The sequence below is a fragment of the Alternaria arborescens genome, assembly GCF_004154835.1.
Source record: "Alternaria arborescens strain FERA 675 chromosome Unknown contig_1, whole genome shotgun sequence".
NCBI classification, from domain to species: Eukaryota; Fungi; Ascomycota; class Dothideomycetes; order Pleosporales; family Pleosporaceae; genus Alternaria; species Alternaria arborescens.
Genome location: NW_021167856.1, coordinates 506,702 through 529,733, shown reverse-complemented (window position 1 = coordinate 529,733; position 23,032 = coordinate 506,702). Strand labels below are relative to the sequence as shown.

General features: G+C 51.1%; 9 protein-coding genes across 9 annotated transcripts; 4 read left to right on the top strand and 5 right to left on the bottom strand.

The window, feature by feature from the left end:
- Positions 1–321: 321 nt before the first annotated feature.
- Positions 322–1,763, top strand: AA0111_g203 (hypothetical protein; the record flags this gene model as incomplete). Its single annotated transcript, XM_028647756.1, has 2 exons — positions 322–516; positions 564–1,763. 2 exons carry the CDS (start codon positions 322–324, stop codon positions 1,761–1,763), a joined length of 1,395 nt encoding a protein of 464 aa, XP_028512120.1.
- Positions 1,764–2,931: 1,168 nt separating this feature from the next.
- On the bottom strand, positions 2,932–4,865 carry AA0111_g202 (hypothetical protein; the record flags this gene model as incomplete). The annotated part of the gene is made up of 6 exons (XM_028647745.1): positions 2,932–3,177; positions 3,231–3,646; positions 3,694–4,211; positions 4,260–4,297; positions 4,350–4,687; positions 4,757–4,865. The coding sequence occupies 6 exons, from the start codon at positions 4,863–4,865 to the stop codon at positions 2,932–2,934; spliced, it is 1,665 nt and encodes a 554-aa protein (XP_028512121.1).
- A 1,532-nt stretch (positions 4,866–6,397) lies between these two features.
- AA0111_g201 (hypothetical protein) lies at positions 6,398–8,700 on the bottom strand (the record flags this gene model as incomplete). Its single annotated transcript, XM_028647734.1, has 3 exons — positions 6,398–7,028; positions 7,078–7,159; positions 7,221–8,700. The coding sequence occupies 3 exons, from the start codon at positions 8,698–8,700 to the stop codon at positions 6,398–6,400; spliced, it is 2,193 nt and encodes a 730-aa protein (XP_028512122.1).
- Positions 8,701–9,550: 850 nt separating this feature from the next.
- On the bottom strand, positions 9,551–11,245 carry AA0111_g200 (Carboxypeptidase Y A; the record flags this gene model as incomplete). Its single annotated transcript, XM_028647723.1, has 2 exons — positions 9,551–10,710; positions 10,762–11,245. 2 exons carry the CDS (start codon positions 11,243–11,245, stop codon positions 9,551–9,553), a joined length of 1,644 nt encoding a protein of 547 aa, XP_028512123.1.
- Positions 11,246–11,846: 601 nt separating this feature from the next.
- AA0111_g199 (hypothetical protein) lies at positions 11,847–12,798 on the top strand (the record flags this gene model as incomplete). The annotated part of the gene is made up of 2 exons (XM_028647710.1): positions 11,847–11,919; positions 11,972–12,798. 2 exons carry the CDS (start codon positions 11,847–11,849, stop codon positions 12,796–12,798), a joined length of 900 nt encoding a protein of 299 aa, XP_028512287.1.
- A 2,684-nt stretch (positions 12,799–15,482) lies between these two features.
- AA0111_g198 (hypothetical protein) lies at positions 15,483–16,477 on the bottom strand (the record flags this gene model as incomplete). Its single annotated transcript, XM_028647699.1, has 4 exons — positions 15,483–15,715; positions 15,766–15,971; positions 16,301–16,325; positions 16,474–16,477. The coding sequence occupies 4 exons, from the start codon at positions 16,475–16,477 to the stop codon at positions 15,483–15,485; spliced, it is 468 nt and encodes a 155-aa protein (XP_028512288.1).
- An 881-nt stretch (positions 16,478–17,358) lies between these two features.
- On the top strand, positions 17,359–18,885 carry AA0111_g197 (hypothetical protein; the record flags this gene model as incomplete). Its single annotated transcript, XM_028647688.1, has 1 exon — positions 17,359–18,885. The coding sequence occupies one exon, from the start codon at positions 17,359–17,361 to the stop codon at positions 18,883–18,885; it is 1,527 nt and encodes a 508-aa protein (XP_028512293.1).
- A 638-nt stretch (positions 18,886–19,523) lies between these two features.
- AA0111_g196 (hypothetical protein) lies at positions 19,524–20,887 on the bottom strand (the record flags this gene model as incomplete). Its single annotated transcript, XM_028647677.1, has 3 exons — positions 19,524–20,059; positions 20,112–20,573; positions 20,653–20,887. The coding sequence occupies 3 exons, from the start codon at positions 20,885–20,887 to the stop codon at positions 19,524–19,526; spliced, it is 1,233 nt and encodes a 410-aa protein (XP_028512294.1).
- Positions 20,888–21,522: 635 nt separating this feature from the next.
- On the top strand, positions 21,523–22,885 carry AA0111_g195 (hypothetical protein; the record flags this gene model as incomplete). The annotated part of the gene is made up of 3 exons (XM_028647666.1): positions 21,523–21,587; positions 21,637–22,753; positions 22,802–22,885. The coding sequence occupies 3 exons, from the start codon at positions 21,523–21,525 to the stop codon at positions 22,883–22,885; spliced, it is 1,266 nt and encodes a 421-aa protein (XP_028512295.1).
- Between the last annotated feature and the right edge of the window lie 147 nt (positions 22,886–23,032).

Sequence of the window (23,032 nt, the reverse complement as noted above, 5' to 3'; positions counted from 1 at the left end):
TTGTTCCGGTCCACTGTCCCCTTTCGCGTAAGTCGTAACGAAGTGCAAGTCACGTCACATGACTCTCATTACAGCGAGACCTCACAGGGTTTGTTGGGTCTTGCATAGCGTTCTTAGCTATCTCCCCACACCCCCACAGCTTACCTTCAGCATGCATCTTCCTATGCAACGCGCCCTATGGGGCTATAGCCCGAACCACCTCTGGCAAAGGCTCAGTTATACGCCACCGGACAGGTACCACCTCCACGACTCAAGTGATTATCGCCTCCAGACTTAGGGCATGAAAGTGCGTTCCTTGATCGAATAGCATTCAAGCCTAGCATGCACCGCAACGACTCGGTAACAGACTATGAAAGCCTACACGTTGATATGAGAGAGACAATGAGTTTCCAATCTGCATTGGACCTCCGGGTACTGGGCGTCTGTTGCGGAAGCGGGCTGAACCAGCTCAACTTCGCGCTGGTCCGGTACCGTCAGTCCTCACCTGACGCTACATTGCGTCTAGAGCTCGTCCAAGTTAGTGCTGTCGACACTGTACTTCTCTGAATGCTGATCAACGACAGAGCGGCTCGGTGTCTACATCGCCTCCTGTTCGGAACCATATCCTTACCTCCCTCCACGAAGCAGAACGCGAATCCTCGCCAGTGGCATGCGCCAATGCGCTACTCGGTTACCTGTTTTCCAACGGCATTAGGAGCTTCTGCGAAAAGCACGACATACCGCTTGCGTCCATTGACCTGGTCGGCACACACGCGTCAGGTCTAAGACGACCTGACGTGCCCGAAAGCAACGATTTGAACACACATCCACTAGGGTGGAACGCCAATATCAGCGCTGAGACTGGCATCAGTACCGTCTTTGATCTTACAGTCGTTGAAGCCGGTCTCGTAAGGCCTCACATATCCCCTATCGCTTACGTGGACAGACTCTTCTTGAGACACGCGTCTAAATTTCGCGCATGTCTGGATATTGGCGAGCTCGTAAATTGCAGCTTCATCCTTCCTTTATCGGACGGGAGTGCTCGAGAAACATGTTGTCGCGACTGCGGACCCGGAAGTCTATTCATCGACTACGCCATGAAATACTGCACTTCAAACGACCGAAACGAAGACAATAACGGAACATTTGCGACGACAGGGAAGCCTCACGAAGGGATTGTGACACAATTTCTTGAGACATACGACTACTCACGCATCCTGCCTTCGCTCAGCGTAGCCAGGGAAATGTTCGGCGATCACGAAGCACAAAGACTCATCGATGAGTGTGTCGTCTTGGAACTCTCTGAAGCAGACATCGTTGCTACTGTTACACGCGTAACGGCTGAGAATATTCTGAGGCAGTACCGCAGACTCCTTGCGCTCAGTTTTCCTGCTGGTCAGAACGTCGACGAACTGTTTATTAGTGGGCCGAGCGCGCGCAACGCGAATATCATAGATTACCTCGAAGCGGAGCTCCCCGAGAGCGTGATAACGAAGCCTCTCGACGATATAGGCATACCGGGTGACGCAAACGAGGCCGTATGTTATGCGTACCTTGCGCTGGAAGCTGTGCTTGGACAGCCTGTACACTACTCTGCAGAATTATCACGGTCTTGGAGCCAGCCGGGCCATGACATTGTACTGGGAAGAGTTGTGCAGGGCGAGAATTGGGAAAACCTCACCGCTTGGCTGCAGAAGTTTGCTGGTGGGAAGCCACGACGCCTCGCCAAAACCGTGAGGATAGTTGGTAGTGTCGAATCTGACATAAAAGACCTCGGGCTATGACGACAGGATAAGAATGGAACTTTATAATGAAGATGATAAGGGAGTGAGGAAGGTCGAGAAGTGAAGGGAGGCAGTACCGCGCTTAATTTTGGGGCAGACCCACCAGGGCAGCTTTGCCTTTCGTTTCATGGAGTTCTACCAAAGAAGACTACTTACGTTGTGGAGAGTTACGAAGCTCAAAATACAGCAGGGAAGGTTTGTGAAAAGAGCAATGTGAGCGCATTCGCTGCAAATGTTCAGTCAAGCCGCATATCCATGTTCGTCAGGTTCCCCTCTTGCAACGAAACCTTTGTCTTAAATAAGTTACTTTCACAGAGCATCGGTGTGTTGTATGATGCCTACATCATTCTGAGAAAAAGGCTGTTTCCGAGCTTCAAGCTCTTTGTCAAAAGGCCCTGGCGGGCGCGGGGACTGCTTATCCGAAGACCCTGGATCACACGCCCAAACCTCGCAACAACTGCTTCGTTGTATCGTATCTCCAATCCCATCTTCTCGTCCTGAGTAACATTGCTCCCCCAGAAGGGCCAAAACCTTTACACCAAATCTCCCAGTTTATGGCCATCTACTTTGCCACATTCCTGTATACACTTTTGGAGCTAATCAAGACGCATACAACCCATCTTAATCTCGTGCAACTAATGCATCTTGCCGGGTTTCAACACTATCGAAGAACAACTAAGCTGCAGTTTCCCGTCCTCCGCAACATCAAGGTCGTCATTGTTACACAGTACGTATTTATATCAAGATGTCATCGTTTTTTTTATTGAGTAAGTATGGTAGCAAACAATAATACTACGTGTACGCCTTATGTGCATGTCGTACAGCATGCGCTTCGCAACGAGAAGCCGCCTGTTGTGTATGGCGAGACTACTCCTCGAACGCACGATCTTTCGATCGATTGTACGATACGTGCGCCTACCACGATTATCAAAACTCCAGACTTTAAATATAAAAAGGAAGCGAAGAGGCCATATACCGCATTTCTAGGTCGCGATGATAGATTGACAGAACTCGATAGATCGCAGAGTCAATACGGAGAATTAGCGGCACGAGGCTGACGATTGTGTGCATGTATGCAAAGATGTTTATAAACTCATTCATATCAATTGTTCGCTCATCGTTCGAGACATTTAATCTAGACGATACGAAGCTGTCGTTACAACCCCTCTTAGGGAACGACAGTCACGGTCTCGTTTTGCTTGCCTTCCACAATATCGCGCATGATGCGAGCCTTTTGCTGCTCTTCCGCCTCGCTGCTGACATCCTTGAACACCTGGTCCATTTCCTCAAGTGTTTTGCCAGAGGTTTCCGGCACAACGAAAAATGTGAAAACGAAGGCGAGCAGACAAAAGACGGCGAAGAAGGTGTAGGCTCCGAAGCCAGTGTTTTGGATGAGAGGCGGAGTTATAAGACCCTGGTACGTGTCAGTTGCGGCTTATATCAGTCATAGAAGAAGTGTGGACCTACGATGATGAAGTTGTTGAACCAGTTCGAACACGTTGAGAGTGCGACACCCTTCGCCCTCAATGAAGACGGGAAAATCTCTGAGGGCATAGCCCATGGGACTGGTCCCCAAGTAGCTCCGAAGCTGAACATGAAGAAGAATAGGAAGGCGACAGCAACCCAGCCTTCCACTGCGTAGTCCAGCCATCGGCCACCAAACTTGCCAACCAAGACGGCGATGATGAGATGGCAGATGAACATGAGAGCAGCACCCACAAGGAGCAACGGTCGGCGTCCGAAGCGATCCATAGTCCACAGACTTGTTACAACACCAACGAGCTGCGTGCAGTTGATGATGCCAGAAAGCAGAAGCTGCATTTCGTAGTCCTGGCCTAGTGTTTCGAAGAGAGAGGGCGAGTAGTAGATAAGAGCGTTGATGCCTATTATTGTTAGTTGTTTCCTTGCTGAAGCTAAATGGAGTACATACCAACAAATTGCTGAAAGAACATGATGCCCACTCCAACGACAGTGCGCTTCCAACACCCATGCCTGAAGCAGTCAAGCCAAGACTGCACCTCAAGCTTAAACTCGTTCTTGCGGGTTTTGGCCTGCAGTTCGGGATGCCTCTGAACGCTGACTTCATGATTGAAAGTGACCTCAGCACGGATTTCACACCATTCTTGAAAGATACGCGGGTCATCGGTAGGGAGCTTACGAAGCTTGCCTAATACGACTAGCGCTTCGTCGTCGCGTCCTTTGCTAGCGAGCCATCGTGGAGAGAACGGCAGGAAGACAATGCCAACACCCAGAACAAGGCCTGGAATCATCTGGATGAGAAACGGAAGACGCCATGACCACTCGCCGGCCATGAAGCGCGTACCATAGGTTGTCCAGAAAGCGATTACGATGCCGAGAACAATGCTGAACTCCTGCAAAACAAGGAGAGCACCGCGAATCTCGGGAGGTGCGATTTCGGAAATGTAGAGTGGAGCGATAGTTGCAAGACTACACGTAATTAGTATACATCTCTTATACAAAGATGGCTGAACTTACGCTCCGATTCCCCACCCACCGATCAAACGTCCAACTGTCTACAGAAAGTCAGTCTACGTCTCAAATCTAGTTCGTATAGTTACAACTTACCAACATCGCGTAGTCCATTGCTGCTGTCTGCAAAATACTTCCAATGGTAAATATGATGACTGCAACGACGATAGAGTACTTCCTGGATAGCTTGTCTGCGATCCAACCAGCAAAGAGAGCACCAATCAAGGCGCCCAGCTCGAGCATAGCAGTCATCAACCCCTTCCAGAAGCCGGCTCCTGATGCTTCACTCGAGACACGTGGGAATCGGCCAAGGAACTGATCCATGACAAGGGTCACCGAAATAACACCTTGATCGTATCCAAAGAGAAGACCGCCGATCGTAGCGAAAGCTGCACACATGGCAACGTATGGGTTGGAGAAGAGTCCACGGAAGCCTATCGTTGGAGTTAGTTTCCATGTATATTCCACTTATGGATCAAACTCTGGTAGTTCACAATGCATACCTGCTGGTCCATAGGGCTCCCTGGTTACCATTCCTTGCTTGCTGGAGTAAGGAGGCATCGACTCGCGCTGCTCATAAGGCGCGCTTTTGATCGAATCTTGTTCACCCATGATGTCGTTCAGTGGTGTGGTTTGTGACGCGCTGAAGCCGCCTATTGTAGTGAATGGCTTTGCCTGGAGGATGCAGTGAACGAGGGGAGGCAATCGACAGCTTTATGCACTTTCGATATCTCGCTTGATGCCGCGTCAATTCTTGTCCGGTGGGCCCACACCATGTACAGTATCTGCCAACGCTAGTGCCAGGCGTATGACTGCCGTTAGGCGCACATCCGACTATTTCCTGGAGCAAATGCCAAGACGAACGGGTTGAATGCCAGGTATAGACAGCGGCCAGCGTTTCCTCAAGTGAACGTACATTAGCTAGGTTTGATAACTACCGCTTGGGAGCTTCTGTCAGTTGATTCTTGTGTGGCTTGGGATCTGGCCGCGTTGTGCGCGTGTGGGGGTCCTGCTGTTGAGGCAACGCCGCTTGGGTCAAAACGTTCGCTCGAAGTTTCTGTGGGACCCTTGCGTCCGAGACTGGCCGAGCGGCTCTGCTACAGATCGTGTGAATCGGTAGTGAAAGCTCGATGAATATCTGGATCTTAATCTTGCTCTCCTGAGGTCAGGTCGCGTGTCATTGACCTGCGGAATCTGTTCCTGAGAGGCTGAAATGACTCCGCAAGCATTCTGACCCCTGTCGCCGTCGTCATAAGCACATCTCCGCATCTTCAAAGGCCGCGGTGACTGTATGGGGTGCTCGGAGACCCCAGAAAACGCGCATGGGCGTGTCAGTACTACCCCAGATTCCCCATAGTTAGGTTCGCGTCGTTCCGCGCGGTGCTGTCGTCCAGTTGGGTAAACGTCTTTTCAAAGCAGACCATCTTGAGGGAAAAACTGCCGAGGAAAGTGGAGGTCGCGGCGGGAATTGCTGAAGAGGTCAAGACAGGCAAGCGCTAGTAGCTACACTAACCCAGATCAGCGTCGGAAGGAAAGAGTCGCCGATAAAGCGGGCCGCACTACTGATTTACAGTAATATCCACCGCCGACTTGGTTTCCTTCCGATATTCTGCTATAACACCGAACAACGTCACTATCTCTTATGATCACTCATCAACCCAGTTTCACTGCAGCTGAAAAAGGTGGGGTCCCCACAAACCCCCCTCCTTCATCGTCTGGGGAAACCACGGCGACGGTGACGGCGACGATAAGTTTAAAGTTTCCTTCAAGGCTGCACAGCGGAAGCGGAGTGAGCCTTTTGACGCCTGGCTTCTATAAACAAGGGTCCATTGCATGTCCCGCATACCTGGGAGGTTCGGTTCAGGCATGTCATACGATTTGTGTATTCTGATATTCTCTTCGCAGAATCGAGGACTCTTGACCAGAGGCAGTGCGAATACACGGAAGGTCTACCTGTTGTACGCTCTATATGATCAAACTATCTTGACAAGGTTGCGCTAATCTACGAAAACGTATTTGTTGTATTCTCCTCGATACAAACCTACGTTCGATCTTGTCTTATGATGCTATAGTATCGCCACCCCTACTACGAGATTATCGACATTGTGAAAGTCCATATCCCTACCGGCTCCCTAGTTCACCGTTCATACATGATAAACACTTGGATTTTCCAGACGTTCCCACCAGTTTCTGCTTCTGGTCTCTCTCGGCTCATTCAACGCTTGGAAAACATCCTCATCAAACTCGGCCGGTAGCTCCCTAAGACTGACGTTCATGACGTCGGTCGATTGCGAGCAATTCGCATACATATCTACCAACAATCTACGCATAGGCGATGTGTGCTTCGTAAATTTGTACGTGTACTGGACAATTAAGCTCATCTTGAGACGCCGAACACGACTGTGAGCACCAACGAAAGCATCCATGACGTCGTTCATCCAACGCTTGTCGTCAATATGCTCGCCAAAGACATAGGCGCGGGCTAGAAATTGGAAGGCAAAATTGATGTTGGGGTGAGTACCTCGGACAAGAGAATAGACGGTACGAATTATGCCGTCTTTGAGCCACCATGTGTACTCTTTGATGACTTCGAGGGAGAACTGTGCGCCACTAAAATTGACGTACCATCCGAAATTGCGTCCAAAAGATGTGCGAGGGTCTTCTTTCGCGTTCAAAGTAAAGTAGGCGGTGTTGGTCGCGAGAATGTGTTCGTGGTTAGATGCAAATGCTCGAGCGTTATTGTTTACGATTAAGTTGAAAAAACGACCGGCAGTGCTAGGTGATATTAGTGGATGACTCCTGATGGTTGTAATAGGGATCTTACGTTAATAGTGCCCGAGGCCGCAGTATAGGCGAAGGCTGTATTGTGGCAGGAGGTACTGTACTCGATTGAACTCGATTGGATACTATTTGTGGGTTTACAAAGTCAGTATACGTCTCAAGTACAATTCATACAAGGGCACTTACATGCAGGTATATTAGTCCTTGGGGAATGGGTTACCTGTTCTTGAACCTCCGCAGCAACCTGCCGAGCCAGACTGTGGATCTTTCGCTCGAACTCTGCCTCCTTTTGCTCCCGCGCTGGTTGCGCCATGTTCTTATTACGATCCCTGTTTTGTGACTTGAGAGTATCATGGAACCGTGGTTCTCGCGTGGCATCTGAACTCTTCTGCTCCTGGGTTCGCGGCTCGATTGAAGATAGTGTCGTATTGCTAGGCTTTTCCAGAATTCCGTGAAGCAGTAGTGGTGGGCTGCCTTGTAACTTCGGCTCTTGGGTTAGTGAATCAGTCGATGTCTCTGTCTGAGTGCCTTGGTCGCGAGTGGTAGGCTTGAGTGTTTGAGGGAGAGCCTGGAGGCTCTCAAGACGCGTAATCTCCGCGTAAGTAGCCTCAAGGTTGTCGTTTAGGAACTCGCGCTCAGCAATAAGCTTTCGTTCCCGCTGCTTGAAGCGCTGTTCTTGATCTTCGATCTGTCTAACAAAACGCTTGCGGAGCGCCTCTATCCCCTCTTCGAACTTGGGGCTGAGCATCTGAGCATTTTTATCTCTACTGATAACCTCGAGTTTACTGGGCAGGTGCGACTCAGTCGGAGCTGCTTGTATAGTGGGCTGTTTCAGAATCTCTTGCTCAGATAATGCTGGTCGATCATCAAGTTTCGGTATCTGCGTCGGCGACTTGGCTGATGCTTGTGGTCTGCAGCTCTGCACTCTCGAGGGAGTCTTATGGTCATCAAGGAGCTGCTTAGCAGGTACCGATGGCGGCTGCAGGTGCGATTGAGGTTGAGACGATGACACGTTGCCGTCATCATCCTCAGATACTACTGTATCCTCGAGACCTGGATTTTGAGCGATGTTCTCAGTCGTCGGCACCACCTCGTCTTTCTCCAGGGCTTCGCTTGCTGTCATTTCCACACTTTCTTGGGATACCTGAACCTCAGGAGTTGGCTGGAACCCGTTGCTTAGCTCTTCTTTGGAAACTGCGACATCTTGAACTCCTTCTCTTCCAAAGGACCATCCGTTTTTGGAAACTCGCTCCTCAGCACGGGTATTACAAGAGACACTGCTGGAGTTGAGTCTGAATTGCGTGGTCGTCGGTAGTCGCTCAGACTCATTGACAACACACCCTGATTGCGAAAGCTCGCCATGCAAGAAATCATCCTTACCTTGCTCGGCTGCAACTACATCGTTCATTTGCTCTGTGGTTCGGCTGGATTCCGCGGGTTCTTCGGACGAGTCGACAACGACATCCGCTTCACAAAGCGCCTTGTCTCCATTCTCCTTCCCACTCGATACTGGAGAAGAATCGAGTGGGTCGACGATTATATCCTTGTTGTCCTCTCGCTTTTCAATCATACTGCTCGGAGACTTTTTCTCCCTGTTACCAGAGTTGATGTTCTCATTCGCATTAGCGTTAGCTTTATTTTTGTTCTTCTTCTTGTTTCCAGCCATCTTGAATGATTGCTATCGGTTTGTTTCTGGAGCAATTATCGTTCGCTGATGTTGGTTGAAACTCGTTATACCGTGAACGAAAGTGCAGTGGTGAGGTTCGAGGAACTAGCCAGAGAAAAGAAGAGTATATATAAACTAGGGGAACAACAGGAGAACGGCCAAGTTAGTCGGCGCAAGCGCATATGCGTCCAGGTGGCAACCACTGGAGCCTCTAGCGCACTCCCAGTTGTGACTGCAATCGAAGTGAAGAGTGAATATGGGTAAGGATAGAGTGAGCCAGAGTGAATGACTTTCTTGATTGCTGTAACGATTATAGAATATCTAGCCTGTGGCACCAAGTCATTCCCAAGTGAAGCAACAGCTGTTCATTTGCGGGTTTCCATGCTTCAGCATTAGCCATTCGTGTATCAACCCCAAGGACGGTCCTCATATCTCGATCTCATTTTCTACAACGCATTTAGTACGTCCATAATAATTTGCTAGACAGACGATCGAAATCTGGCTTTCAACACTCATCATATGCATCATTAACTCCTGATACCTAGGCACGAATGACGACTTGGTATCTTGGTACGCATTGAGAGAGTTCTGAATGATCATTATGGCATTGACGGCATTTATTCAACAGAACGATTGAATATGCTCGTCATCAAGGGTTACGAACTTGACAACAAGTCACATAAACGATGTTATTACAGGAACGGAAAATTGTTCTTTGTGTTGATTGCTATTCGATATAAAAGCCAGCAAAGTCCGTATGATGCAAGCAGCGAGCGGAAACTGTTCCAATCACTGCATAATCACATGCCTCAATGACAATTTCAACCTATAAAATCTGCAAAGAAAGCCTCTACGACTGCCAGAAATCACCAGACAACCACCTGTTGAGCATCTCGAGCGAAGCCTCGGGCTGGTCGTAGGGGACCATGTGGCCACCAGCATGAAGCCTCATGAAGGTGAAGTTACCGCTGGACTTGACCTGACCAACAGTCTTGCCGTCACCGTCGATCTTGAAGTCCTCCATCTGAGCCTTCTTGTAGTCCTTGGCACCAGGCCACTCAAGCGCCTCAGTCCAGGCCTTGTTGCCGAGCCAGTTGCAGATGTAGTCGGCATCACCAGCGTAGATCAGGACGGGGATCTTCTCAAGGATACCGGGAACGACGCGGTGGAAAGGCTTCATCCAGTCACCCTGGAGAAGGAAGTTACGGTTGATGTCGAAGTTGCAAGACTCGTAGTTGGAGACCTCAGCGCCGACGGCCTTCATGACCTCCTTCTTGTTAAGGTAGCCCTGTATCCAGTCAAGCTCATCGTAGCAGAGAGAGTTGCTGCCACAAGGCTTGCGAACATCGTAGACGTTCTGGCCGGTGCGTTGGTAAGGACCAATCATAGCGTTGTTGCAGTAGATGGATGCAGGCACGCAAGACCAAACAGACTCGGAGTTGTAGCAGTTCTCAATGAGGCTGGCGCAACGAGGGTAGGCGTTGTCCATAGACTGGCACTGAGACTCATCAAGAACGGCGGGCCAGCCACCCTCACCGCAGGCCATGGGACGGTAGTACTCGTACTGAGTAAGGCCATCGGTCAGACCGTTACCGATGAGGACAGACTGGAGGTTGATGTTGCGGTTCTTGTGGGACAGAATCTCAGAGGCAAAGACGGGGATGTAGTGTCCGGCGTATGACTCTCCGGAGATGTGGAAGCTCTGGTGAGAGTACTCGGGGAACTGCTTGAAGAAGAGGGTAAGCAGGGCGTAGATGTCCTTGCCAGCAGCGACAGTGTTGCTAACTGAGCCGCTCGAGTATGAGTATCCGACGTTGACGGGCTGGTCGAGGAAGATGACGGAAGCATTGGCGTTCCAAGAGTAGGGGTTGTGCTTGACCTTCTGGTCCTTTGTGATGGAAGCCGGGCCGAGCTCCATGAACAGGCCGGTGAGCGAAGAGCAACCGGGTCCACCATTGAGCCAGAGCACAACGGGGTCGTTCTTGGGGTCGTTTCGCGACTCGAAGAACCCTGCGAGGTGTTAGATACAGGGGTGTGTACGATGGCCATGCGGGTACTCACAGTAGAAGAGGTGCTTGTCCTCCTCGTCGTCATCGAGGTAACCAGAGTACTGCTTGACCTTGTCAACGCCGAGCACGCTGGGGTCGACCTTCTTGGCCCTCAAGCTGTACTGCTCGAGCTGGCCGTCAATCTCGCGCTGCTTCTCGCCGTTCTCGTTCTCGACCCAGACGCTCTGGATGTCGGCGCCCTTAATGATGTGGTCCCATTCGCTGTCCTGCTTGCGCGTGTGAGGCTTGGGCTGGGAGAAGAAAGCAGCCTTCTCAAAGCTCTCAGGGAACATCATGGCGACCTCGTCCCAGACGGCGCGAGCCTCGCCAGTGAGCGACTTAAGGCTCTCCTCGAGGTTTTGGAGCGGCTTGCTCCATGACGACGTCGACTCCTTGAGCTCGCTGAAGGAGTCAGGGAACTTGAGGATCTGCTGCTGCTGAGGCGCAACGGCGGCGGATGCGGCTCCAACGAGGAGCGCCGATGCGGCGACCTTCATGATGGCGGTGCTAAGCTTCCGGAGCTATAGCGGTAGATGAGTGAAGACAAGATGAGCACCTCTACAAATGAATGAAGAAGCACGCGGTGATGGATGGGCAAGAGGAGGGATGGATGGAGAAGGAGGGATGGGATGGGTCTAGTTAAGTCAAGCTATGGGTAGCTCTTGTGGAGGAGGCGCGGCTTGTCCAGGCAACGGAGCATGACGCATCCCAACAGCTTATCAGAGTGGCTGGCCCGTCCGAGCTCCAGCATCACATGGGCTTAGCGTTTCACGATAGCGGTGATCGGCGCGTGTGGCAGGACACGCGCCGGCCGTGGACAGCTATCATAGACATCATGACGCTTGCAGCTTCATTCCCGCCGTCTGGACATGGAAGCCGTGGCGAGTTCCTGCTGCCGAGCTGTCTGCGCACCTCGGGAAGCTAGAGCTGGACCTGCATGGTCCAAATCCGGCCTAGCGCCCTTCCACTCATAGTGACTGCACCTAGGCATGTCATCGCGCAGACCCCACCAAAATGTCGTGCAACTTTTATGACTTGCGCCCAACATCTACAGTTCAACCACGATTATACCCATACCAACACCCGTAATCACTCAAGATGCCTGTCGGAATCAACCAGCCGTCCAACCAGATCAAGCTCACCAATGTCTCGCTGGTGCGCATGAAGAAGGGTGCGCAAACCTCGCCAGAACCTCATGTCCTACGCAAACTAACATCCCACAGGCAAGAAGCGCTTCGAAATCGCATGCTACAAGAACAAAGTCCTCGAGTGGCGCAACAAGATTGAGAAGGATCTGTCCAACGTGCTGCAAATCGAGAACGTCTTCCTCAACGTATCAAAGGGCCAAGTCGCACCAAAAGCCGATCTCGAAAAGGCCTTCCCGAAGAAATCACTCGAAGATATTATCACCGACATACTGGATCATGGCGAGCTGCAAGTAGGCGAGAAGGAGCGCAACGCTGAGTTGGAGAGAACCAAGAATGAGGTCATCGATATCGTGGCGGGGAAACTTGTGGATCCTAAAACAAAGCGTGTCTATACCACGGGCATGATCGAGAAGGCTCTGGACCAATTAAGCTCGGCAGCGGCGACGCAACAAGGGGACAAGAGTGAGAATAAGGAGGATGGTGAGGACAAGGGCAAAGCCAAAGAACTGCCCAAGTGGTCCGGCATCGTCACAAACAAGTCGGCCAAGTCGCAGGCACTGTTCGCTATGAAGGCCCTTATAGCCCACCAGCCGATACCCGTCGCCCGTATGCAGATGAAGTTGCGCGTTACCTGTCCGACATCCGTTCTGAAGCAAGCCATAAAGACCGCCCCCAAGGCGCAAGCAGGCACCGAAGAGAAGGGAACTACCGGCACTGTCAAGGATGCGATACTGGGATTTATGGAGAACATTGAGAGCCAAGAGACAATAGGCGCTGAATGGGAGGCAGTCGGTCTCGTCGAGCCTGGAGCCTTCAAGGGATTAAATGAGCTCATCGAGGGTCAGACAAAGGGAAGAGGCAATGTCGAAGTTCTCGAGATGGCTGTCGGTGCCGACGACTGAGTGGTGACACGTCTTACAAGCACGCATTGCGCAGGATACTCACCCTCGCGTGCGGCAGCATTAGGACGGAAGCTACCTTTCGCAGGACAAATTCCTGTGTCTCTTGAGGATGAAGCACTTGCATTCATGAACGGCAAGGAACAAGACGAGCATGGTCTTTGCGAACATGTCTTCAACCCCACAAAAGACCGCTTCTGGACCAGTTCCACCATGCTTGCCCTGGCGGAGCTTTATACTGCCCCCTGCCATAGCGTCGGTGCCCTGGAGAAATGCGGACTCATAGCTAGACGTTACTCTAGAACGTATTCTGCTAGACGTATACAGTGAAGCGAGCGCGTAATCAGCTGCCTATATGTCCATGCACAACAATCCGGCCCTGTTCACAACTCTATGCATAGCCGTCAGCCTCACATGAAGCACCACGACTTCTCCCTTTATTCGTTCTGGCGTATTACCACTTTAAATCTTCCCCCAATGCAGTGCTACCTGCAACGGTTCCGATGCATCAGCACAGAGCCACTCGTTGCGGGACAGCTGTTTCCGACCTGCATAGCCTCGCATATTCGTGCATGTAAGTAACGTGGGGTAGTCAAGATTGAGATTTGGGTAACAAAGCTTCGGGGCTGACGGTTTGGGGGATTTTGTGTAGCAGTGGGGAGCGATAATAGTCACGAATCGGTATTTGCAATGATCAGACAGGATGGCTTCGTGAACGCGCAAAAGAATTTCATTTCATGGCAGTAGTATACACATGTAAGCTGGTCGAAAGTCGTGAGAAGAGTCGTTGAGTCGTGCTTTCTCGTTGCTTGCGTCTGTTTTCGTCGTATGCTTCGTGATCATGAGTCCTGAGTCATTATCGTTACCGTGTGAATGCCGTACCTAACCCATGCTGTGAAACAAGAAAGTCGCCAAGAAGGCATGTCCACAGAACGAACATCCAAAAGACAGAGAGCAAAAAGAAAAGCTTGTAACACCAGATTGTCGTCGAAGCCGTGCCGGCCCATCTCAGACACACATTCAGCTCGCCGGACGCATCCGTATAGCGACATTCTCAGTCACTACCTCAATCCCACCACCGACGATTAGGCACACGCCCATTGTCGCTCAATATCCCAAGCACGTCAGCACTACTCGTCTGCACTCCCCACACCCGCTCAATCGGATCCGCAATCGCCATCCAATCTAGACCTCTGACATCGTACATATCCAGTACTACGCGAACTAGCCACGGCGAGTACATCGGACAACTGGTGTCTTGGTAGAGAAACGGAGAAGTTGGTTCAGCGACAACAACATTATCCTCACGACTGGTCTGCTGTGCGAACGATAGGGGGTGAGGACGTGGACGACGACGTCGCGACGAGTGCGATGGTGGTGGTGGGTTTGAGAAAAATTCTGTCTCGCTCCCAGCCGAGCTTGGAGAACTTGTCGCTGAAGAAGCGGCACTAGATGCATCGGAGAGAATGGATTCATCGCTCATCTTGGTGTTCAGGGGGAGTAGCATTTGAATGGAGCGCATTGCTCCCTGTGCCGCAGCTTTAATGGCATCGTAGCTTGAAAGTGTGATGAGCGAGCCAGTGGACTTTGACAGCGGCGATTCTTCCGTAGGAGAACTACTGATACGCAATGATGGTGAGTCGAATGATTGTGATCGTATGCGCACTCTTGGCGAAGGAGTACGTGGTAGTGCTATGAATGGTGCCATGACGGGGCAGTGACTGCGGCCGGATGAAAAAAAATCCAGACGAAAGGAGAAAACGCAGCGAAGAGGCCTTCCACCGGCCTAACGAGTGTCGGTACCATCAGTAAGGGTTATATCCACAGTAGTCACCTCAGACATGCGGCCGTTTCGCTAGCCCTGCATATCGAATATGCAACCATGCCACGAATTCGGCACCATACGAGGAAGTCACATGCCTTCCGAGTTCCCTCCTTTGAGAAAGGCGTAAACTGCGGGGAATACGGGAGCACCGACGAACAGGAGACAATGATACTGCAGATGCCGATGATCGGGAGAGGTCGATTTGTTGCAGGATGCGTGGGACAGCGCACTCCACACTTGGCGCTTGATCTATCAACCAGATAGGTCACAAAGGACCGACATAATTAGTTAAATATGTGTGAACTTCAGGAGAACATTTTGCGCGCGACAGCCGCCACCGATCGCAGCTTCGATCCACGTTCGTTGTTGTTGTGCATGCTTGTGGGATCAAACGGAACCAACCTAGACACCTTTAGCGGACCGAGCCGATAGCTCTGCTTACCAAAATCAAGAAGCGGTAGTCAGGAAACATAGTGTGCACCGAGGTACTAACAAGCGTGGTGGTGGTGTGACGTGGTGGGCGAAGTATGGCCGCATATGCGACGTTAGTCCTTCATCACCAATTACTAGGCCTATCTAGGCACCATACAGCCATTCCCCCGAGATGGCCAACACGGCCCATCGACTGTCGAAAGCGAGCACACGTCATGTTGGAACAAGTCGAAATTTGAATGTGTGATTTTGGTACAGGCTGTATTCGGCCAACCCTAACCGTGCCGCACCACCTCACTCCACATCGTGCATTGCCGCATGAAGTGTAAGCGTGAAAGCCAATGAAAGCCGTTTGATAAACACCGTAAGTGCACCACCCATTTCGTAAAGGCATGTTCCAGCCCCAGCTGCCCAGCGCAAGCGAAAACCTTTAACCCTTCTTCTTGGAGACACCGACGGTTCGGCCGCGGCGACCGGTGGTCTTTGAGTGCTGACCGCGGACACGGAGGCCCCAGTAGTGACGGAGACCACGGTGAGCGCGGATCTTCTTCAAGCGCTCGAGATCGTCACGGAGCTTGGAGGCGACACCGTTGGCGAGGACCTGGCTGTTCTTGCCATCGACGATATCACGCTGCCTGTTGAGGAACCAGGAAGGAATCTTGTCTGTGGGGTGTCAGTGTGGGACCTTTGCTACGGAAACTGCCATTGCGTACACTGGAGAGGGTTCTGGATGATGGTAACGATACGCTCAAGCTCTTCGGAGGTGAGGTCACCAGCGCGCTTGGTCAGATCGACATCGGCCTTCTTGCAGACCAAGTTGGAGTATCGGCGACCGACACCAGTGATCTTGGTCAAGGCGTACATGACCTTCTGCTTTCCATCGACGTTTGTGTTCAACAAACGGATGATGTATTGGAAGCTGGTAAAGTCAGCACTGCTCTGGTCATACAATTGTGCCTCCGATTCTGTATCGCCCCTGTGCGTAGATCTCCGCAGTCGAAAGCCATCCGCTACCTCGATTGGCCACTTCAGTCCGAACAGCATGTCGAAATCCTCTCTTCGTGTTTGGTTCCCATAATCTTCTTACAACACTTGTTGCATCCATTCATCGTTCTATCCTCTCTATCCTCGGATTGCTGCTGGACTGGAAGGGCGAATCGTGATGTTGTGCGGCTTGAATCGGACCAGGCGTATCGAAGCGAAGGCAGTGGACCGGACAGGAATCTTCAGGCTGTAGTCTGTACGTACTTGGACTTCTCTCCGGAGACGAGCGCTGTAATATTGTCAGCATGTCTCTACTTGGAGTGTCTCGACATCGATCATTGCGACCCCACTCCGCGCGCTGAGGGAGGCGCACTCGGCGCGAATAATGCCAGGGTCGCAACAAGTGATGCAAGTCGACAGTATCCGGGTATACTCACACATGATGGCGGCTTGTCGTACGTCGTCGATGTGGTGTTGTCGATGCTCTGGAAGTCAAAACGGCGGGATCTGAAATGCTGAAATTCGCTTAAGCAAGTGGTGGGAGCGGCACTAGTGATGACGCTAACCATATCCGTCGCTCCACCCGTCGCAACTCCCCTCTTTGTATTCACCCAGTCTCTGCGACTCTGCGCAATCGTTTCGACTCGCAGTTAAACTCCTTGCACATGACGTCTTGCTTCACCACTCTTGTCGCCATACCTCTGCAGACAGGATGCTGTGGCTATGAGCCTGTGGCTGTACACTAGTATCACAGGGTGTCTAGCGATGCACCTCTTCACCCGCTCAACCCCAAATTGTTGCCTGTGATACAACCGGTACGTCATTTATTCTTTCCCTGTTCATTTCATGCAGTGCTTGTTGTCACGATGCCATGATTCCAGCCACATCGCTGTCAGCCTCCACAGGTTCGTGAGGGCGCGAAACTTCTCTAGGACAGCTGCGCCACAATTTTGGCCTCAACAGTTCTCCTCACGGCCAAGTCATTTGCTAGAATTCATGATGCCTAAAATCAGGCGCAAACTATCAGTCGGTGTAGCTGCCTTATATCCACATGTAGGCCTGGTTGTTAAAGGTTCTTATCACCCGTGAACAGAACGAGTACTTGATAGCGCCGCCACAACCTATCCCTACCAATCACTCTTCCTCCACACAGCCTGAGGACATACCCGTTCCTAAAAGAATCTTTCCGTCTGCCGTTTATTTACTCTTTTCTCTGACCGGATCATCTCATGCATCAAGCGAAGCATTGTCTGGGGCAATACAGTCGCGGAACTCGATTCATTGCTTAGCAACGGCCGACAACCGGGAAACGTTCGTTCGAGATGGACTCTCAGGCTCCCTCAGTCATCCCAGGTGGATCTTCCAACAGCCTTGGATTTACAGCGGCTCCCCTTCACACGGACGAGCTCGCCAGACATGACACTGCATCGTCTACCGGAAGTGCAAATCGATTGTCTGAAGGCTATTGGGCACTGAACCTCAGTGGCAATTGTTCGAGCTGTCACCACCACCACAATTCTGTGCAGGTGCGTGTTCGTGTATCAGGCGACTCTACTGAGGTCGGTGACGTCCGCTGCGATAAGTGTAAGAAGTTGTGGTTAGCCTTCGGGAAAGGTAGTAGCAGGCGATTATCTCTTCTTTCTACGAAGAGCCTAGATCGGGAGTCGCTCGAAGCTGAGACCGAATTCCACAGCACCCTAGTCAATATCATCAAGGCCACCAACCCTATTGCCGCATTGCATCCCACTCTTACGGCCATCCCAGAAGTCGCATCAGTCAGTCCATCACGGGAGACATCCGTGCGCTCGACTGCCCGTAGTCATATCCAACGGCACTCAGCAGCCGTGGGCAGCGAATCCAAGCCAGACTCTTCCGAATTTAGTGGTGCGGTCCGAGCACAAAGCCTCAGCAAGAAGTATACGAACATTGGCAAACTTGTGATATCCAAGGGCCGGAAGAACTTTCTTCGTCTCAAAAGGAAGGTTGCACCAAATTTCCGCACGTCACAAGTCAGTACCGACAAGCCATTGCTCCCAAGCGAGGATCATCCCACTCGAGGCGACCATAGCCAGGTTCAGGCGCCTACCATAGCACTTTCGCCAGCTCAGGCAGATCTAACGGACGTTCACTTAGATCATGATGCCGAATTCAGCGAAGGTTACCCTGATGTCTGCACTTCGTCAACTACCGCTGCGGGTGCGCTAGCTGCGCTCAAAGCGGTCGACCGCCAGGCCATCCAGGCTCTACCTCCATGCGAGCGCTTCGATTGGGGCCGCAGGCAATTGTCAGAATTTAAAGCTCGATATACGGGATCTACCACCTTGGCCAGTCTTCCTGTTATGAGTGATGTCGGAACTCAAGCTGACGCTTCTGAGGACTTGCTCTTGCTTCGACCACTTGTTAGACGTCACTCTGCCTTGGCCTATGTTGGAAACATCTTCGGAACTAATGAATACTGGGATACCTTCCGGGGAAGTACCCATACTCTAGATAGTCGGCCATTCAGCATGAGCGAAACGAATCTTTCGGACGCTGATACCGCTGTTGAACGAATGACCATGGCTCCTACACCACATCAACTGCTCATCGAGAGCTTGCAAAGAGATCGTCGTGGCTCAGGATCTTCTCGTCCTCTCTCGATGCATAGTATCATGAACGACTGGCAGCAAACACGTCGAAACCGAGGGGAGGCTCGCTTATCCATTGATTCGGCTGCGACTGGGAATGCTGTCAGAAACATTACTACCACGCGAGGGCGTGCAAGTAATCATCTCTCCCGCAGTTCGATGAACAGAACATCCTCAGTCTACGGTACAGAACCGCAAACTCCGCGCGCCCAATTCCACTGAACAAAGAGACTGGATATACGGAGGTACCTGGACGTGTAGACCCACCTTCTATTCCATCACTGATGTCCGAAGTCGATGTGTGTCCATAGGATTCCTACGGTGTCACGGGGCTGGATGGGCTCCAAGCATCTGTTTCGTGGTGTTGCTTCCCAAGTCGGATTCATTTTCATATACGACATCGTTCGTCTTGTTCCAACACGTTCTCTTCGGCAGTTGCGTCGCTACATCACGAGTTTCCGAATTTTCGCTCTCTAGTGTTACGAGTCAAATGGGCTAGAACGGAATCTTTCAACTACGAACATAGTTCGCCATGTGTTCGTTCGCCCAGAGTTTCCTTAAGTACAATCGGATATTAGCGTTCTAGAGACTTACAAATGAAGCGTTTCGTTTTTCTTTTTTTCGAGAGAACATTTTCTTCTAAATCCTGTCCGCTGTCACAATACCTCAATGACATTGGTCTAATCGACATGCTGGTACCAAAACGCGGGTATGACGCAGTTGAGTAACGCTGTATTATATCGTGGTGACAGTATGTTCCCTAAAAGCCTGTATTCACTGTGTACAGCGTAATTAACACCATCGCTTCGATACCTCTACGCAAACTCTCAAAAAAAGCCTATACTATCCGTCATTGCTTCCTACCAATCGTCAATCATATCATTAAACTCTTCACTCTCCACATCCATGACTTTCCTGGCAGCCTCACTTCCACTAACAGGTAGCATCTCCAGTCCACCATCTTCGTCATCTGTCTTCTTGAAATCTTTTGGCACCTCTTCGGGGTCAAGAAGACCGACCTGGAACAGCACAGAAGCTTGGTCCCAGTACACCCTCTCGGACCATATCTTGCCAGCTCTGAAGCCTACAATGCTCACCACCACTATCTCAACTTTCTGGTTCGTGGGCTCAACGCCAGGAAGGATCCACGGCATCTGGCAGGTATGCTTGAATTGTATGTAGAGTTCGTCTACGATTTGGTCGACGCCGACTGTGCGCGAGATGAGCCGCATGTGCATCGATGGTGGAGAGGTTTTGAGGAAGTAGTCACGGTAAAAGCGCTTCAAGTCCGGAAGTCCGCTTCCACCAGTCATGGTTGGTGTGAAGTTTATGTAAGGCGTAGGCTTTTTAGTGTAGGTTTCTAGGAGTTTATCGACGGATTTGCCACGGTACTTTTCTGCTTGGTGTCAACTCTCATACGAATGAAGGCAAGGGGTGACTATACGCACGTTCTTCGTTTTCCTCCAGTACCCGCTCCAAATCCACTTCGGCACTGAAACCCCGACGAACTGTACTCAAACTTCTACTCCAGGCGAGCGCATCAGCGACGGCATCGTACTCATCCAGATCATGCTCTGCAAACCCTGCATCTACACCTTCGTATGTAAAGCAAGGATACAAGATTTTGTCCTGTAAGCCTCCCGCGCCTATGCCGGGTGTAACACGCTTCTGCACCGTTTTCCGCTTGCCCTGTATACCCAGGACTTCTGGGCGACGCGTAACGCCTACAGTATTGTCGTTGCCGGATGTTCCCTCAGCAAGATGCACGAGCACGCGAAAAGAAGATGTAAAGCGATGTCGCGTATCGGGGATGGATGTTGGGTAGTAAGCGATGAGGGAGCAGAGTTTCGAGGTGGCTGTTTTGGGTTCAGAGAAAACGTCTAGACATACGGCTGCAGCGTCACCGAAGGCTGGACAGATATAGTCAGTACGTGTTTCGGCTGGTGATTAGGCGCATGACACGCGCCAGGCTGTGAGGGGCTTGTATACCTACGATGGCGTACCGTTCCCCAATGCCCATCTTGTCGCCTAGTTTATGAAGCGTTTGCACATATTGCTTCCCGCCTTTTCCGAAGGGTATGTATTCCACAATGAAGCCTTCGTCGCGCCATGCCTTCATCGTCTCGATGTCGAACTCGGTGTCTTCAGCGGTGATGTACAGCACAGGCGTGCTGCTCCTAAACGACAGCCAGCCGTTGCGGTCGGCAAGAAATTGTTGCGCCATCTCGTGGTTCGGAGTCGTGGTCGCAATGGTATGCGCGCTCACGCGATGGCTGTGGTAGCTCCACTATTGACAAGCGTAGCTATCCCGGTTTCGTGTTGGATCCGTCCGACGATGGATGAGATGTTATCGACGGCGTTTCGCGATGCACGATGTCAGGTCGGGTCCTCGCAGACTGGCAATGGCAAAATGATCATGCATGTAGCGGCGCATTGTCGGTGTGGGCTCACATGAGTATTGTTGAAAGCTGGTTATTTGAGTGGCTCCAGTGGAGTCGCACCGGCGTCCTCCATATCGTGCATGACGTAGGGCCTGTAAGCCTCTCTCAGCTAAACCGAAAGAGGCGGTGCCGTCTGCGTCGCACCTGATCTCGTTCATCCTCCTGGAAAGTTGGCCTAGGTAAACACTGCAGATGGTCACAAGATTTTTAGATTTTATCAACATGCCCTCGACAACCCATTGGCTGTGCACAATGTGAATCGCAGTTGTGGCAGGCTGTAGCAGCTCTCGAGCCAATCACATCGCCCTGGTGCCTGATTCGTAACTAGGATGGACGACAGTCGACAGATACCATCACGCCCTCCAGTTTCTTCTTCTCTCACTTTGTCTTTTATCATTGTCATATGCTGTGCTACAAGATGAAGCGTACGGCTAGGTCAGATCCGAATCGCTCCGACCTCACAGCAGCGAAACGACGGCGCATGTATGATTACATCCCGCTTGATATACGGCATCTTACTAAAACTTTGTAGCATGCCAAATCCAGCTACAGACCGTCGGTTCTGGGGCCTGAGCTGCGAGGATAGCGCTCGGGTCGTTGATCTCTACGACGAAGGGAGGCTGCTCATAGCGGACTACAACAAATCTCAACAAGAAGTCGAGGCTAGACGAAATCTGCTCGAGGAATCTGCTCGAGGGTCTGATGAATGGGACTTTATGTCTCGCTGGGACTTCGATTTCGAATACGAGTTCGATGACACTGCAGACGAAGAGGAACAGCTCAGACACGCTAAACTCAAATATATTATGGACAAAGATACTGAGCTCTGTAATCTCGTAAGAGATCTAGAAGCCACCAGCTATTCGGTTGATCGTATCGCGACGGCTTGCGCCGATCTGCAGCTATGTTCATCGCTTACAGCAATGATTCTCGCCAAGCTTCCTCGCGAGCTTCGAGACCATGTCTACGATTATCTCTGGGCAGGAGAGCACGTCGAGAGCATGGATAAGGCTATCTCGTTTGTTCCTCGGCACTATTTCTCAGATGAAGCTGTCATCAACGCACCAGAGCTGCCTGTGCCGCGTTTCGCGAACGTCACATTCGTTGGCCTAGAATTCGCATCTGAAGCTGCGACTCGGTACTTCAGAGTCTTGTCAAGTGCAGAACTTGACTACCGTTACGTACGTGCCCATCTTGAACGCAACCGCTTTGGTCCCATGACATTCACGGTCAAGAACGAAATTCGGCGCCTTGTGATGACGATTGATGAGAGCGCTGGGACTATCTACCCAGGTACAAGGATAGCCCGTGAAGCTCTCAACGACAGCATGAACAGCCTGCTCATGTTCAAAGATTATCAAAACATCAGCATCGAAATTTATCTGGAAGCGGGCATGCAATGGAGCCTTGCATTCTACCAGGCTCTCGAAGTCATCAAGCCAGTGTTCATGACACTTCGCGAAGCCAACATAGACATCAAGGTCCTGGGTTACGACTTCTTCAGCACCACCGAAGACGATGATACTGACATCTTTTCCGAACAACTTAACCACTATCTCACAGCAGGTAAACCTGAAGAATGGCTCGACATGAAAGCCAGAGAAGTCAAAAGCGTACCACGAGGACTGCTTCGGCAGCGGTGCAAACGAGTAAGAAGCTCAGAACTTGTATAGAGAGTGAACTAAGAATGTGTGTAGACACTGAAGATCATGCGAAAGAACCTTGAGTTCTACACCCGGAACAGTCGCAAGGCCACAGGGGCTGCTACAGTGAGCTTGTGATTATATGGTAGTGGTGTTGCACTGGCAGATGGAAAACCTCAGGGTCTAGATCTGGTAGCGAACACTTATTTATTTCCTCAAATCGAAGATACTGGCACGCCCAGGACTATTGTAGGATTGTCATGAATCACCACAGCACTAGGGTAA